The sequence below is a fragment of the Tupaia chinensis genome, unplaced genomic scaffold, assembly GCF_000334495.1.
Source record: "Tupaia chinensis unplaced genomic scaffold, TupChi_1.0 Scaffold000416_1, whole genome shotgun sequence".
In the NCBI taxonomy this organism is placed as follows: domain Eukaryota; kingdom Metazoa; phylum Chordata; class Mammalia; order Scandentia; family Tupaiidae; genus Tupaia; species Tupaia belangeri.
This window is the reverse complement of record NW_006159921.1, coordinates 919,198-936,416: the sequence shown is the minus strand read 5'-3', so window position 1 is coordinate 936,416 and position 17,219 is coordinate 919,198. Positions and strand designations below refer to the sequence as shown.

The following is a 17,219-nucleotide window of genomic DNA, read 5'->3' as shown; positions in this document are numbered from 1 at the left end:
TGCTAGAGGGTACATGCATTAGCCAGAGACTATAGTAAAGAGTGAAATGAGCATGTACTCCCCCCACTGTCCCAGGTGTAAAGATGGCCTCTCAGCAATCCCTTTTCCCCTTCTCCTTTCAGGATTTTAGGCGCACCTGAACACATGCCCAGCATCTTTTTCAAGCTGCTGAGTTCAGGACTTGAACCACATGGTCGGCCATGTGGGATCTAGCCACCTTAACCACTATACCATTGGCTGGTCAAATATCCCAATATCTGTTACTTCTGCTTATCCCTTTCTATTTCTATAAATGAACATGAGTTTTTATCTGAAATCAATTAATTAACTTAGAAATAAAATTCCCAGCTTTACAGATGACCACCCGAGTCTCTCACCCTCAACCATGGTCAACCACACCGTGTTCTTTGACATCGCTGTTGACAGTGAGACTTTGGGCTACGTTTCCTTAGCGCTGTTTGGAGACAAAGTTCCAAGACAGCAGAAAACTTTAGTGCTTTGCACACCCGAGAGAAAGGATGTGGTTATAAGGGTTTCCGGCTTCGCAGAATTATTCCAGGGCTTTTGTGCCAGGGCGGCGAATTCACACACCATAATGGTACTGACGGCAAGTCCACCTATGGTGAGAAATTCAAGGATGAGAACTTCATCCTGAAACCTACAGGTCCTGGCATCTTATCCACGGCAAATGCAGGACCCAACACAAACAGATCCCAGTTTTTCATGTGCACTGCCAAGACTGAGTGGTTGGATGGCAAGCATGTGTAAGGTGAAAGAAGGCATGAATATCATGGAAGCCAGGGAGTGCTTTGGGTCCAAGAATGGCAAGGCCAGCAAGAAGATCACCACTGCTGACTGTGGACGACTCTAATCATTTTGACTTGCTTTCTCTTAGCTGCCAAACCATTCCCTCTGTAGCTCAGGAGAGCACCCTCCACCCCATCTGTTCACTACGTCCTGTAACCTGTGCTCTTGCTGTTCTTTGGGTTCCATATTTTCCTTATTTCCCTCCAAATCTAGCTGAATTACAAAGTTAAGTTTATGATTATAAAATAAAAACTAAGTAACAAAACAAATAAAATTCACAAGGAAATCTTAAAGCACAGTAAAGACTTAAGATACTAAAAATGTACTTTATAGCAAAGAAAATAAAGCCAGAAGATGGAAAAGAAATCCTCCATTCTTAATAACCTTGAAGATTAGTAATTCTTTGGTCTCCAGGCAAAAATGAGACTTGGGTCAGATTTCTTCCCCTAAAATAACACTTTGGCCACACAACCTTTCTGCTAGTTATACCTTCCCTTCGGAACTGGTCTCAGCCCACACGTCTCTAGCTATGATTCAGCAAGTTTAAGCCTTTAAATATGTTTCCTCTCTAGGCCAGGATATTTTTCAATACCTTTCTTTATCTGGGTTTCTCCTACTCATTATTTAGATTTCAATTCATGTATTACTATCTCCAAAAAGCTTTCTCTCTCACTTTACAAACTACTTCAGATAACACCTCCATGTTCTACCACACAACCTATAGTTCTCCCTTCACTGTGTTCATAACTCTTTTTTTTTTTTGAGAGAGAGAGGTTTTTGCTATAGGGTGCATGTGCTCGTCAGAAAGACAGAGAGAGACAGAGAGATAGAAAGCGATAAATCACCCCCCAGGGGGATGGCCACACCATAATCCCTTCTCCTCCATTCTCCACTTGGAGACTACATGGGAGTCCAGTAACATAGCCGTTACGCCAACTGCTAGTTCCATGTTCATAACTCTTAAAATGACTAATCTCCCCTACCCAGCTAGATTATGAACTCTATGCCTGGTAGTGACCAGACCATATTTTTTAATACACTCCTACCATCCAGTCAAAACAGGCTTATTGCTGCAATATATGCCATTCTGGGTATTTTTATATTTGCCTATACAGTCACTGCTACTTTGCCTTGTCCCATGAGGATGTCTTTCAATTATGTCCACAAACACTTTCCTTCCTATCACAGGATATAGTGCTTCCTCTTCTCCAAATATTTCTGTCATTTTAACCTCGTGTCCCATAATTTAATCACAAAATACTTATGACTGTATTTATTTGTTTGTTAATTTATTTATTATTTTTGCCTAGAGCGCATGAATTCGCCATTGGGAGAGATACAGGCAGTGAGAGGAAAAGTGGGAAATCACCCCCCAGGGGGAAGGCCATGCTACAACCTCTTCTCCACTCTCCTCCTGGGATTGCACACACGTTCCTGGAGTGATTTTGAAGCTACCAGGTCCAGGACTCAAACTGCAGTCCAGCGACATATGACTATGCCATACACTGGTCCTAATATGAATTTTTTTCTTTTTTTTGAGAGAGATTTTTGCTAGAGGCCACGAGTGCTCACCAGAGAAACACAAAGACAGAAAGCGAGAAATCACCCCCCAGGAGGATGGCCACGCCTCAATCCCTTCTCCTTCATTCTCCTCTTGGGGTCTTAGGCATGTATGCACACACTGCCAGCGAGAGTTTTAAGTCACTGGGTCTGGGTCTCAAACCGCAGTTGACTAAGTGGGAGTCTACAACATAACCATTACGCCATCGGCTGGAGCCCCAATATGACAATTTTAATATGTTGGGGAAAACAATGTTTTTCCCAAACCAAAACCAGTGATAGATAAGAACCAGTGATATAATTATCAATGCATAATTATTATTAGAAGAGCACCTTTAGAGCAATTTCTCAAAATTCAATTTAGGCATTAAATTTTCTCTCTCATTAAAAGGGAAGAATTTCAAGCTTTAGAAAGAATTCAGATCTGAGTCTGGTCCCTAACTGTGGCACTTACTGACTGATTGCCTGACACTGGACAAGTGACTAAACTCAGGCTTCCTCTGATGCAACAAAAGAATCAACATACCTACCTTACAAAATTCCTGCAAGAGTGACACAGAAGCACTTAGCATATACTGAGTGTATAAAATAACCATAAAAAAAAAAAAAAGCTGCTACCATTGCTAACATTCCTAACCCAATGTGAGGAAGAAGATCAAGGTCAACTCCCAGATTTGGGGTTCCAAGGTAACAATTTCAGGAAGAGATTTGGAATGGTAAATCAAAACACTGCCCATAGCAATGTTAAATTTGAAAAGCCTACTACAAATCCTACAGAGGCTGTCAATTAGCTGCAAGCTAGAGGAGGTTGAGAATGAAAAGATCAATTTGGGAGTTAGGAATCTAAGGTAGTATTTACAAACCAAAATCTATGAAGTCACCAAAAAGGTGGTATAGTCATTGGGTTGTCGGGAAAGTCATGATATATTTTTTAATGTTTTCCTATGCAAAAATATCTCATGAGTTTTCAAACAACCCAATATTATAAAAAGAGGAGAGCTCAGGAACTACCCCAGGGAACTCCAACTTTTATAGGTGAGGAAATGGAGAAAGGTGTAGTTTAAAAAAAAAAAAAAAAGAGATGATTATGTCCAAGAAGAAAATGTTTCAAGGACAGGTGAAGCCAATTATACTGAATGCCCTAAGAAGGAAAGACAAGGCTAAATAAGCATTCACCAGACTTGGCAAACTAGCGTTTATGACCTTAAAAGAGCTATGTGAACAGTGTGGAAGGAACCAAAGCCAAGTTAGGGTGGGTTGAAGAAAAATGAAAGGTGAGGCTACAAAGAAATAGACTGGAGAAAAAAAAAAAAAACTTCATTTAAATAACTTTAGCTATAACAGAAAAACAGTAGTTAGAAAGAAATTGGTTAGCAAAATAATTTTTTTTTCAAGTAGCTCAAAATACAAGAAAATCAAGAGCCACTGGGCCATTCAGTGGCATGGAGGTCAAGACAGCTGAAAACCACATGGCCAACCACACAGATCCAGCAGCTTGAAAAACACCACAGGAACATGTCCATGTATGCTCAAGATCCGGAAAGGAAGGAGAAAAAGGGATTAGACAGAAATATGAAGGAACAAATTGTAGTGTGACCATCCCTTAATGGGGATGCTTTTTCACTTTCCCTCTCTCTGGACAGTACACGTGCCCTCCGGGAAAACTGAGAAGGGAAAAAACAACTCAGGCAGATTATGAAGGGCCTTAGATATCTTGTTCCCTAGTGCAATAACAGTGTGGATAGGGCTACATAACGGGCCAGCAGGTGGTGGGGAGGTTAAGGTACTAGATCACACATGGCTGACCGCACACTTTGAGTCTCCAATGCGGTGGCTTGAAAATTATGCTGGGAGCATGTATGTGCATGCACGAAATACTAAGAGAAGAATGGAGAAGAAGGAACTGTAGCATGGGCGCTCCCTGGAGGGTTATGTCTCACTTTCTCTCCCTCTTTGCCTCTCTCTGGCAGGTACACAAACCCGATAACAAAAACTAAAAATAAATAAATAACAAAATGTTAAATAGAACTGTTTTATCACTAAAGTATTACAAAAGTGTACTTCTCATGACATGTCTATCAGAGAGGAAAAAGTAGCCCTTCTGTTCATTTCCAAAAACGTATTATAGAATGTGTAATTACCATAAGAAATGTATATATTAATTCTTTATAATGCTGAAACAAATAAATCAAGTGGCAAATAAATTTATTAAGTTAATAGAAGAGGGGTCAACAGGTAGCATAGTGGTAGGGCACGAGACTCCCAATGGCTGACAGCAGTTCAGGTGCCAGATCTGGCAGCTTGCTTTATCACTTTCTCTCTCTCTCTCTCTCTCTCTCTCTTTAGTGAGTGCACATGCCCTATAGCAAATTAAAAATAATAATAATAATACTGAATAAAATTAAATAATTTTTAAAGGTGAAGATGGTAATCTTACATTATGTATATTTTACTACAATTTTTTAAAAAGTTAAAAAAGTTAAACAAACATAGAAGGGACAGCAGATGGTGCAGTGGTTAAGGCTCTGGCTCCCACATGGCCAATTCTGCAGTTAGAGTCCCGGATCTGGTGGCTTGAAAAACATGCAGAGCAAGCGTTCATGTGCCCAAAATCCCTAGAGGAGGAGAAGGGATTACAGCATGGCTTTCCCTGTCGAGAGTGACTTCTCATTTTCCCTTTCTCTCCCTCCAGTGAGCATGCGCACTCTGTGGCTAAAGTCTAAAAATAAATAAATAAATAAAAGTTAAACACAGAAGTACAATATGACCCAGCAATTCTTTTCCTAGGTATATATTCAAGAGAAGTGACAGCAGGGGCTCACATAGACACTTGTATACTTGTGAGTAACAACTACTGACAAGAGCCAAAAGGTAGCAAGAACCTGAGTGGCCATTAACAGATAAAAATAAACAAACTGTCTGTATGTGTGTGTATATATATGTACATGTATATATATATATATATACACACAGTAGAATATTATTCAGCTATAAAAAAGGAATGAAGTCTTAATACATGCTATGTAAGTGAACCAAGCTAGACACAAGCATGACTGAATGTATATAAAGTATTTAAAATAGGCAAATTCAGGGCCAGCAGGTGGTATGGTGGCTAAGGCACTGGACTTCCACATGGCCAACCAAGATTCAAGTCCCCATCCCAATAGCTTTCTTTCTCATCTTCCCTTTCTCTACCTATCTCTTTCTGGTCAAACTGAATAATAAATAAAATTAAATAACTTCTAAAAATAGGCATATTCACAGTATGTAGATAAGAGGTTACCAGGGTCTGGGTGAAAGGGAAAATGGAAAATTATTGCTTGATATATACACACTTTTTCTGTTTTCTTTTTTTAAAATTTTGCCAGATGGAGCATGCACTTGTCAGAGAGAGCGATGAGGAACAGATGTCAGAAAATACCACCTTGGGACAAGCAGTTGGCATAATGGCTATGTTGCTGGACTCCCATGTAGTCAACTGCGGTTCGAGTCCCGGACCCGGTGGCTTAAACTCCCCTTTCTCTACCTATCTCTTTCTGGTCAAACTGAATAATAAATAAAATTAAATAACTTCTAAAAATAGGCATATTCACAGTATGTAGATAAGAGGTTACCAGGGTCTGGGTGAAAGGGAAAATGGAAAATTATTGCTTGATATATACACACTTTTTCTGTTTTCTTTTTTTAAAATTTTGCCAGATGGAGCATGCACTTGTCAGAGAGAGCGATGAGGAACAGATGTCAGAAAATACCACCTTGGGACAAGCAGTTGGCATAATGGCTATGTTGCTGGACTCCCATGTAGTCAACTGCGGTTCGAGTCCCAGACCCGGTGGCTTAAACTCACGCCAGGCGCGTGTGCGTGTTTGCCCAATATCCCGAGAGGAGAATGGAGAAGGGACTGCGGCGTGGCCATGCCCCCTGGGGGGTGATTTCTCGCTTTCTGTCTCTCTGTCTCTCTGTGTCTTTCTAGAGAGCACACGTGCCCTATAGCAAAAAACCTCTCCAAAAAAAGAAAAAAGAAAAATACCCCCTTAATGGGGAATGGTCATATCACAATCCTTTCTCTTCATTTTCTCCCTCCTTTACAGATTTTGGGCACACACACTCACACACCCAGCGTGTTTCTCAAGCCACTTGGTGTGAGACTCAAGCTATGAAATCAGCCATGCGGGATCCAGCCATCTTAACCACCATGCCATTAGCTGCCCCCAGCTTGCTGTTTTGAGGTGATGAAAAGTTTCACATACAGTGGAATGGCTGCAGGATACTGTGAATATAATTAATGACACTAAAGTGTACACTTAAATACAGTTAAAATGGCATGTCATTATATTTATTTTACCATGGAAAAGAAGATAAAATATTTGAATGACCCCTTGTCAAATTCAACATATTAAATGGCAAATAAGCTCTTGAAAACATGTTAATACCATCACTCATCATGGAAATGCTTACTGAAAGTAGAATAAGGCACAATTATATACCCATGAGAATGGCTAAAATGTGACTGTTAATATTAATGTGAAGAAGTTGGAACTCTCATACACTACAGGTGAGAATATAAAATGGTACAACTATCTTAAAGACAGTTTGGCAATTTGTTAAAATGTTAAGCATACCTACCATATAATCTAGCCACTCCATTCTAATTATTTCCCCAAAGAAAAAGAAAGTTTAAGTCCACTCAGACTTTTATTGGGTTGTCAGAAAAGTCATGATGTGTTTTTCTATGCAAAAATGTGTCATGACTTTTCCAAAAACCCACTATATAAATGTTCATAGCACTTTTCTAAGTAATAGCAAAACACTGGAAGCATTCTACATTCACTCAATAGGTGAATGGATAAAAACTGTGGCAAACACATACAATGAAATCCAACTCAACAATGAAAAGGTATACTAGGGAACCAGCAGTTAGCATAATGGCTATGTCGCTGGACTCCCACGTAGTCGACCGCGGTTCGTGTCCCGGACCCGGTGGCTTAAAACTCACGCTGGGCGCGTGTGCGTGCGTGCCCAAGATCCCGAGAGGAGAATGGAGGAGAAGGGATTGCGGCGTGACCATCCCCCCTGGGGGGTGATTTCTCGCTTTCTGTCTTTATGTCTCTCTCTCTCTGCCTGGCGAGCGCACGCGCCCTACAGTGAAAAATCTCTCAAAAAAAAAAAAAGGTATACTACAAATATATACAACATAGGGCCAGCTCCATAGCCCAGTGGTTAAGGAAGCTGGATCCTAATAGCCAAGCACAATCTGAATCCTGATCCTGTTAGCTTGAAAATAAACAAGCTCGGTGCATGTGCATGAGTGCCTGAAATTCTCTCCAGAATGGAGAAATTGAGAATAGACTGCGGTGGGCCCACACCCCATTCAGGGGTGTCCCCTTTCTCTATCTTTCTCTAAGATCACATAGGCTCTCAATCAACTAAAAAAAAAGTGTCCTTGGTGTAGGAAGTTTCCAGTTTAAGTGACTGGCAGAATGGAACAAAAAGAGGTCAGAAAGACTGAAAAAATAATATGAATAACTTGATCTTGAACAAAGTCCAAGATGCTGGAAGAATAACCAGATAGGGCACTTAAAAGTCAATGCTCGGGACCAGCAGTTAGCATAATGGCTATGTTGCTTAACTCCCATGTAGTCGACTATGGTTCAAGTCCTGGACCCGGTAGCTTAAACTCAAGCCAGGCACGTGTGCATGCATGCCCAAGATCCCAAGAGGAGAATGGAGGAGAAGGGATGGCAGTGTGGCCATCCCCCCGGGGGGTGATTTCTCGCTTTCTCTCTCTCTCTCTCTCTCTCTCTCTCTCTTTCTGGCAAGCGCACATGCCCTATAGAAAGCCTCTCCAAAAAAAGCAAGAAAAAGTAAATTCTCAGGGTCTATCCCATGACCTGGTGGTTAAGGACCTGATCCCACAGTGTGTACCATGTGTAACTCCCAGCCCCAGAGGCTTGAAAAACACACAGGAGTATATGTGTCCAAAATATTGATAGGACAGAGAAATAGAGAACAGGGGACTATTGTGTGATTACATCCCACTAGAAAGTTCTTCTCTTTTTTTTTTCTTCTCTCTCTCTCTGGCAAACACACACAACCTCTGTCATTTAAAAAAAAGAAAAAAAAAAGGCAATGCTGGGGCCATCAAGTGCTGGACTCCCACATGGCCAACAGCGGTTTGAGTCAAAGTTTAAAACTCACACTGGGTGCATGTGCATGCATGCCCAAAATCCTGAAAGGAGAATGGAGGAGAAGTGACGGTGGCATGGCCATCCCCTGGGGGTGATTTCTCACTTTCTCTCTGTCTCTCTGGCAAGCACATGTAACCTATAGCAAAAAACTCTCTTTAAAAAAAAAAAAAAAAAAGGCCATGCTGAAAAATAGACACACAGATGATAGCTAAAGCTGCAAAAGCAAATCAAACTTCCCAAAGTCTATGGAATCATAAAAACTCTACAGTAAAGAATACTGGAAGTGGAGCCAGCAGATGACATAGTGGTTACATTGCTGGACTCCCACGTAATCAACCGAGTTGGATCCAGCGGCTTAGAACTCATGCCAAGTGCATTTGTGTGCATGCCCAAAATCTGGAGAGGAGATTGGAGAAGGGATTGCAGTGTGGACGTCCTCCCAGGCGGTCATTTCTCGCTTTGTCTCTGTGTCCCAGGAGTGCACGTACCCTATAGCAAAAATCTCTCTTAAAAATTAAGAAGAGGGGCCGTCAGGTGGCGTGGTGGTTAAAGGCGCTGGACTCCCACATGGCTGACCACGATTCAAGTCTCAGACTTGGCATCTTGCTTTCAAATTTTCTCTCTCTCTTTCTGTTCCTCTCTAGTCAAAAGTAAAAATAAATATAGTGCTGGCAAGTGGCGTGCTGAATAAAGGCACTAGATTCCCACATGGCCAACAGCGGTTCAAGTCCTAGACCTGGCGGTCTGCTTTTTCTTGGGGAGATTTTTGCTATAGGGTGCGTGCGCTCGCCAGACAGACAGAGAGAGATATAGAGACAGAAAGCGAGAAATCACCCCCCAGGGGGATGGCCACACCATAATCCCTTCTCCTCCATTCTCCACTTGGGATCCTGGGCACGCACGCACACACGCCCGGCGTGAGTTTTAAGCCACCGGGTCCGGGAAGCAAACCGCGGTCGACTACGTGGGAGTCCAGTGACATAGCCATTACGCTAACTGCTGGTTCCCGCGGTCTGCTTTTTCTGTCTCTCTCTTGGTCAAATTAAAAAAATAACAAATGGTATTAAATAATTATTTTTTAAAATAATAAATGAATACATTTAAATAAAATAATTCTAAAAAAATTAAGAATAAATAAATAAAAAGAATGCTAGAAGTAATAAGAAAGTAAGTGCGTGCAAGGGTTAGGAGAGGCAGAACTAACAAAGAACTAATGAAGTATAAGGTAATAATCAAAGGTCCTCAGTATATACATGACCTTATTCAACAGAATGGAGTCCTTGGCCCAGCCTTGGTGGTGCAAAAATAGCATCACCACTAGGGAGGCTGCAAGCTGCATCAGAGGCCTGGGTTTTTAGTTCCTCAGAAAATCTGAACACTTTAGGCACAGCTATGCATGCTGTGATCTTAGCTAATTGGGAAGCCGGGAGAAGGAGAACAGCAACGCTGCAAGATTACTGTCAAAAATACTTCTATCTTGGGGCTAGCAGGTGGCAGAGTGGTTAGGGCTCTAGACTCTCATGTAGTCGACACAGTTCAAGTCCCCGACCCAGAGGCTTGAAACTCACCGCGGGAGCGTGTATGTGCATGGCCAAATCCTAAAAGGAGAATGGAGGAGACAGGATTGAGGCATGGCTATCCCCCCATAGGGGGATGATTTCTCACTTTCTGTCCCTGCAGCAAGTCCACATGCCTATAGCAAAACTTTCTCTTTCTAAAAAATAAAACAAGTGGGGCCAGCAGGTGGTGTGGTGGTCAGGGGCACTAGACTCCCACATAGCTGACCATGGTTCAAGTCCTAGGCCTGGTAGCTTGCTTTCTCACTTTCTCTGGTCAATCTGGTCAAATTAAAATAATAAGAAGAATAGCTAAAATAATTCTTAAAAAAATACTTCTTTCTCTCTCATTAAAAAAAAAAATTCCAAATCCAAATGCTATCACTTTATTAACTAAAATGATAGAAGCCAATTACTTCATCTCTCTAGCTTTGGTTTCACCACTTATTATATTACATTTATGTCACTATTTTAACCACTCAAAAAATTAACACCTTACAAGTGGATAGTACTTTATAATTTCTGAATTACTTTTAGCATATCTCATTTAATGTCATAACCACCCTGTGAGGCAAACATTTTTAGATAAATTCTATAGCTTAGAAAACGAAGCTAAGGGGGCTAGCAGGTGACGAAGGTGGTTGAGGTGCTGTCGCTTTGTCCCTCTCAGATCAAATTAAAAATAAATCAATAAACAAAGTTTAACTTTATTTGTTATTATTATTAATATTTTTAAATTTAACCAGAGAGAAAGGAAAAGTGAGAAAGCAAGTTGTCAGATCGTGGTCGATCATGTGGGAGTCCAGTGCTCTCAACTACCATGCCATCTGCTGGTCCCTACAAAGAAAGAAATTTTGAGATGAAAAGCATGTTGGGTGGCTCTGATTTCCTCAGTAAAAGAAATAATTAAAGTAATGTGATTAGGGCATTTTCACCTGTGCTCTACAAATGTGCTATTCACTTACACAATGAAAATAAATTCTTCTTTTTATATCTAGGCTCCCTCATAATTTCGTTTGAGGGGTTCAATTACATTCAAATTTTATTTTACTTTATTTTTTATAGAATTATTTTAAAAATTTAACTTTATTTATTATTATTATTTTCAAGTTTGATTAGAGAGAGACAGAGAGAGTGTGTGAAGTGGGGGAAGTGAGAAAGCAAGTCACGGTCCAGGACCTGAACTACAGTCAGCCATGTGGGAGTCCAGTGCCTTTAACCACCACGCCTCCCGCCAGCCCCTACATTCAAATTTTAAAGCCACTAGATAAATTCATCTTTAAGGTTTCTTATAATTTAAGTTTATATGATTTTTTCTAGGGCCAGACCCGTAACCTAGTGGTTAAGGGAGCTGGATTCCATAAGGTCAAACGAGTTGGCTTAAAAAACATGTCAGGGGTCAGCTGATAGTGTGGTGGTTAAGGTGGCTGAATCCCACACAGCCGACTATGTGGTCTGAGTCCTAAACGTGATGGCTGAGAAACGTGCCAGGTACCTGTGTGAGCATGCCCAAAATCCCTAAAGGAGAAATGGGGGAGAAGGGATTGCGGTGTAACTTTCCCTCACGGGCTGGGGGGAGGAAAGTGTGTCTTTCTCACTTTCTGATTCTGTCCAGTAAGTGAACACACACTCTAGCAAATTAAACAAACAAAAACATACTGAGAGTGTGCACGCTTAAACACCCCAAATCCTGGATGGAGAAATAGAGAAGGGATTGAAACAGGACCACATCCCATTGGGGGAGCTACTTTTTCTTCTTCTCTGTTTCTCTGTCTCTCTCTGGTAAATATACATAACCTCTGGCAATTAAAAAAAAAAAAAAAGTTGACATGATTTTATTCTTTGTCAGCTTTTTTCCCTCTGACTCAAACATGTATAAACTCTCACTCTTCTCAGCCACACAGCACTCTGTTGAGTGCCTCTTTATGATACTACATATTCCTCAATACAAGCATGAGAGCCCATTCCCTCAATTAGATTTACATTCCATCAAGGCAGGGGCTTTGTCACTTACTTTGGCATCCCTCAACACCAAGCACAATACAGACAAGTACTTTAAAAGTGTATGGTAAATGTGCAGTAAATTTAATAATGTAAATATATTAAAATCACAATGGGCTTTGTTTTCAAAGGCACCTAGCTACCTTCAGACACTTCATGGGAGTTAACACATGTTTATTCATCCCACAGAACTAAGCAATAGAAATTGGTGGTCTCTCTATTAAAGAACACTTCTTTATAACACATTTTTTAAATAGGCACAGAATGTAAAATAAAAAAAAGATTAGAGGGGCCAGAAGGTGGTGTGGTGGTTGAGGTGCTAGACACACATGGCCGACCACAGTTCCAATCCTGGACCTCGTGGCCTGCTTTCTCACTCCCCCCTGTCCCCTGTGTGTCTCTCTCTGGTCAAATTAAAATAAAATGAATAGGGGCTGGAAGATAGTGTGGTAGTTAAGGGCGTTGGACTCCCACATGGCCAACCATGGTTTGAGTCCCAGATCTGGGGGCTTGCTTTCTCTTCCTCTCTCTCTACCCCTCTCTAACCAAATAAAATAAATAAGTAAATAATGTTTAAAAATTTTAAAAATTAAATGAATGAATAAAATTAAGTAATTATTTTTAAAAAGAGAAATAATTAATCCTTATAATGTACTCTAAATACATTAGATGCATGTCAAAAGAAATACAACTTACCCTAATACAGCTGAAACAACAAAGCTTGGAGCAATGAGGACACAGCCGTGCATCTCTCAACTTCTCCATACAAATGAAACATCGGAATACCTCAGCAATGCTCTGAAAATAATAAAAGACATATAGTTCACCAGATTAGGCTACTGAATCAAGAGTAAACAGCAGAGCTAGCAGGTGGTGAGGTGATTAAGGTGCTGGACTGCCACATGACCCCCCGCAGTTTGAGTACAGGACTGGAAGCTAGTTTTTACATTTTCCCGTTCTGTCTCTCTGGTCAAATTCAAAAATAAATAATAACATGGCCAGCAGATGGCATAATGGTTAAGGCACTGGACTTCATGTAGTCAACCATTGTTCAAGTCACACACCTGGCAGCTTGAAACTCACACCAGGCATGTGCGTGTATACCCAAAATCCCAAAGAGGAGAATACAGGAGAAGAAACCGTGGTGTGGTCATCCTCCCAAGAGGGTGATTTCTCGCTTTCTGTCTGTCTTTCCAGTGAGCACATGCGCCCTATAGCAAAAATCTCCCTCTAAATAAATAAATAACAAAATTAAATAACTTTTTGTGTGTGTGAGATTTTTGCTACAGGGCACGTGAACTTGCCAGAGAGACAGAAAGCGAGAAATCATTCCTCACCATCTCCTCGGTTCTCTCATACTGGGACTTAGTCAATACCCAGGGAACCTTAGAAAATGTGTCTGCTGTGTCACTGCATCGGGGACTTGAACTGAGGTTGATTACCCGGGAGTCCAGCAATGCCACCATTACACCATTTGCTGGGTCCAAATTAAAGAAATAAATCTTAACCCCCCCCCTTACAAAAATAAAAAATGAGTAAATAGCATGCTAAGGGGCCAGCAGGTGGCACGGTGGTTGGAGCACTGGACTCCCACATGGCTGACTGTGGTTTAAGTCCTGGACCTGGTGGCTTGCTCTCTCACCTTCTTTTCTCTGTCTCTCTCTGGTCATATTAAATAATAATAACAAATAAAATTAGTAAATATTTTAAAATATAGCATGCTAAAAATAATTCGCTCAACATTTACATTTATTCAGGGTTCATAACATCTGTTTAAATATGTCCCATACCAGGTGATAGGTGGTCTAGTGGTTAAAGGTACTGGATTACCATATGGAACCTCCCACTGCAGTTCAAGTTCTGGACCTAGTGGCTTGCTTTCTCACTCCCCCACCCCCCACTTTGTCCCTCTCTGGTCAAATTAAAATAAATAAATAAAGTTAAATAAAATAATTCTTTAATTAAAAAAAAGTAAATAGGGACCAGCTGTTGGAGTAATGGCTATGTCGTTGGACTCCCATGTAGTTCACAGCAGTTTGAGTCCCAGACCCGGTGGCTTAAACTCATGCCAGCATGCGTGCCCAAGATCCGAGAGGAGAATGGAGAAGAAGGGATTGCGACGTGGCCATCCCCCCTGGGGGGTGATTTCTCGCTTTCTGTCTCTCTGTCTCTCTGTCTTTCTAGCGAGCGCACACACCCTATGGCAAAAATCTCTCCAAAAAAAGAGAAAAAAGTAAATAAATATGTCCCATACTGGGACTTAGTCAAGACCCAGGGAACCTCAGAAAATCACCTAGAAAAATGTGCTTTTTTTTTCCCTTTTCTTTTTCATTCTTTTTCACAATGATTCCATCCTAAGGAAAAGATATGAAATGCAGACAAAAATTTATGCACTAATATCTTCACTAAAGTGTTAATTATAATGACAATAATCTGGCTACAGACCAAATATTAATTATGGCCATTACACACAGATTATGATAGTCACCAGAAATATTTCTTGACTTGGTGTCAGCAGATGACATAGCAGTTATGTTGCTGGACTCCCACATGGGTGGGCGTGTGTGCATGCATGCCCAAGATCCCAAAAGGAGAATAAAGGAAAAAGGATTAGAGCATTTCAGCCCCTGGGGAGTGATTTCTCATTTTCGCTCTGTCTCTGTCTCTCTCTCTCTCTAGCAAGCACACATGCCCTAGGGAAAAACGTCTCCAAAAAAAATCTTTTTTGGGGGACCAGTTAGCGTAATGGCTATGTCACTGGACTCCCACGTAATCAACTGCGGTTCACGTCCCAGACCCAGTGGCTTAAAACTCACGCCGGGTGCGTGTGCATGCGTGCCCAAGATCCCGATAGGAATCTGGAGGAGAAGGGATTGTGGCATGGCCATCCCCCCTAGGGGGTGATTTCTCAATTTCAGTCTCTCTGCCTCTATCTGGCGAGCGCGAGCACCCTATAGCAAAAACCTCTAAAAAAAACAAAAAATCTTTTTTTGACTTAATGATACCAAAAAAAAAAAAAAAAAAATACTATGGGGCCAGCAGGTGGCATGGTGGTTAAGGGCACTGGATTCCCACATGACTAAAACAGCAGTTCAAGTCCTGGACCTGGTGGCTTGATTTCTCACTTCCTCTCTCTCTCTCCTCTCACCTCCCCTTCCCCCCTCTCTCTTTCTCTCTCTGTCCCTCTCTGGTCAAATTTTTTAAATTAATAAAGTTAAATAATTTGAAAAAAAAAACTTAACTACAGCACATTTTTTTAGGGGGGGAGAGGTTTTTACTATAGGGCCCGTGTGCTCGCCAGACAGACAGAGAGACAGAAAGCGAGAAATCACCCCCCAGGGGGGATGGCCACACTGCAATCCCTTCTCCTCCATTCTCCTCTCGGGATCTTGGGCACGCATGCACACGCGCCCGGCATGAGTTTTAAGCCACCGGGTCCGGGTCACGAACCGCGGGCGACTACATGGGAGTCCAGCGACATATCCATTATGCTGACTGCTGGTCCCCCAAGCACTACATTAAAAAAAAAAAAAAACTTATAATGTGTAACAGTAAGAAAAAAAAGGCAGAGATATGACTAAATGCACAATAGGAACTTTTAAACTTTTTTCTGCAATTTCTCCAAAGGGGATAAATTGCTTTTATACTTAAAATGAAAACAAGAAGTTAAAAAAGAAAAAATCTTAATCTAATGGCAGTGTACTTTGATCCAGAGAGATAATAGCTCAGAATCCATAAGTCTGAATTTCTGCCCTGATGCTGCAACTAATTAGCTACTTATATGAGCCTAAGCTTCTGCAGCCTTTGAAAATTTTGATGGGAGTTCTATGAGGCCTTGGAAAGAAAAAACAAGAATTATGTAAATAATAGGAACAGTAATATCTTTGCAAGCCTCAGATGAATCAACTTTGAAACTGGCAAGTTATAACAAGAAAACACATACAACTACAAGTGCTTGCTATCGTCTATTCCAAGTTTACTTTCACAGTACTGACATTTGTTTTTACTCTATTCCGGAAGAATTAAACCGTCCGAATACAAAGATAAGTTTACAAAACCTTTATAATACTTTCAAATGAGGACTTAAGGAGAAAATTACTTATGAATCAAATCAGGACTGCAGGGTCAGAAAGAACATGTGAGATGCGGACGCTGTACCGAGGTGCGGAGTAGAGTGAACTAGTTTCAAGTGCAGTGCCCAGTAACACGGTTACTCCTTACTTAGAAGCAAGAACTTAGAATCGCGTAAATTTGCAGGAGTAAAAATTTAACAATGACTACATCATTATGTCCAATAAACATAGTTTCTGTGTCCCTAGTCTTTACATCAATATTGCAACCATTTGAAATCACAGCTCACGAGAGCCAGGTATGTTCTGGAAACCATAATCAAAGGAGATGATAGTACTACGCTATATCCTCATACACTCTAGGGAGAGAAGCTCGCAACATGTACCGCTTACAGGAAAACAGGATTATCCATTCGGAGGGAGATCTGGATCCGCTCACGAACTCGCAAGCCCTGGTGGCGAGTCGCACGGAAGCATGTCCAGCTAATGAATTTGCAGTTTCGCTCTACCACAGGCTAGTCTGCAAATAACCAGGTGGGGATGAGTACCGCACCAAGACGTCTTTGAAAACGCCTGGATACGCACCTGACTGCGGCGCAGGCTGAGCACCAGGCACCCAGAGGGCTGCGGAGCCAGCACGGCGTTCTTCACACCGGGCCAGCTCTCCGCAGCGGCGGGGTGGGGCGCCCTACGGGAGGGAGGACGAGGGCACGGCGCCCGAAAAGACGCTCCACGGGTGGCGGGGAGAGAACTAACCACCGCCGCCCTCCACAGCTCCGCTTACCTCCACGCTCTGCTCATCCATTGCCTCTGGCTCTCGGCGGGCCCCTCGGCAACCCGTGAAATCCGTGATCTGACCTACTGGGCGCCGGCCCGAGGTCGCCAGGTCAAATTGCCAAGAGCAGCCCGGCGCCCACGTCAGGGCGCTCCAACAACCGCCCCACCAGCGCGCCCCATCGCTTCAGGTTCGGCGCCGGCTACCCCCATTTCGCCATTTTTATCAGCGCGGCAGCCCTGGGGCGCAGAGGGAGGGGGAG

General features: G+C 41.9%; 2 protein-coding genes across 6 annotated transcripts in view; both read right to left on the bottom strand.

Annotated features, from left to right (window-relative positions):
• The window catches only part of TRIM37 (tripartite motif containing 37), a 154,210-nt gene extending 136,997 nt beyond the window's left edge, over window positions 1-17,213 (bottom strand). For 2 of the 5 annotated variants that reach the window (XM_027774239.1, XM_027774241.1), the window contains exons 1-2: window positions 16,967-17,213; window positions 12,809-12,910 (exon numbers count right to left, since the gene is read on the bottom strand). In XM_027774239.1, the coding sequence (XP_027630040.1) occupies window positions 12,809-12,910; window positions 16,967-16,987 (123 nt within the window). In that variant the 5' untranslated portion in view covers window positions 16,988-17,213. The remainder of the gene's footprint in view (window positions 1-12,808; window positions 12,911-16,966) is intronic. The other 3 variants (XM_006154625.3, XM_006154626.3, XM_027774240.1) reach the window with 2 other exon arrangements.
• SKA2 (spindle and kinetochore associated complex subunit 2) overlaps window positions 1-17,219 on the bottom strand; it is a 1,094,818-nt gene that overhangs the window by 1,043,378 nt on the left and 34,221 nt on the right. The gene's annotated exons all lie outside the window — the stretch shown is intronic.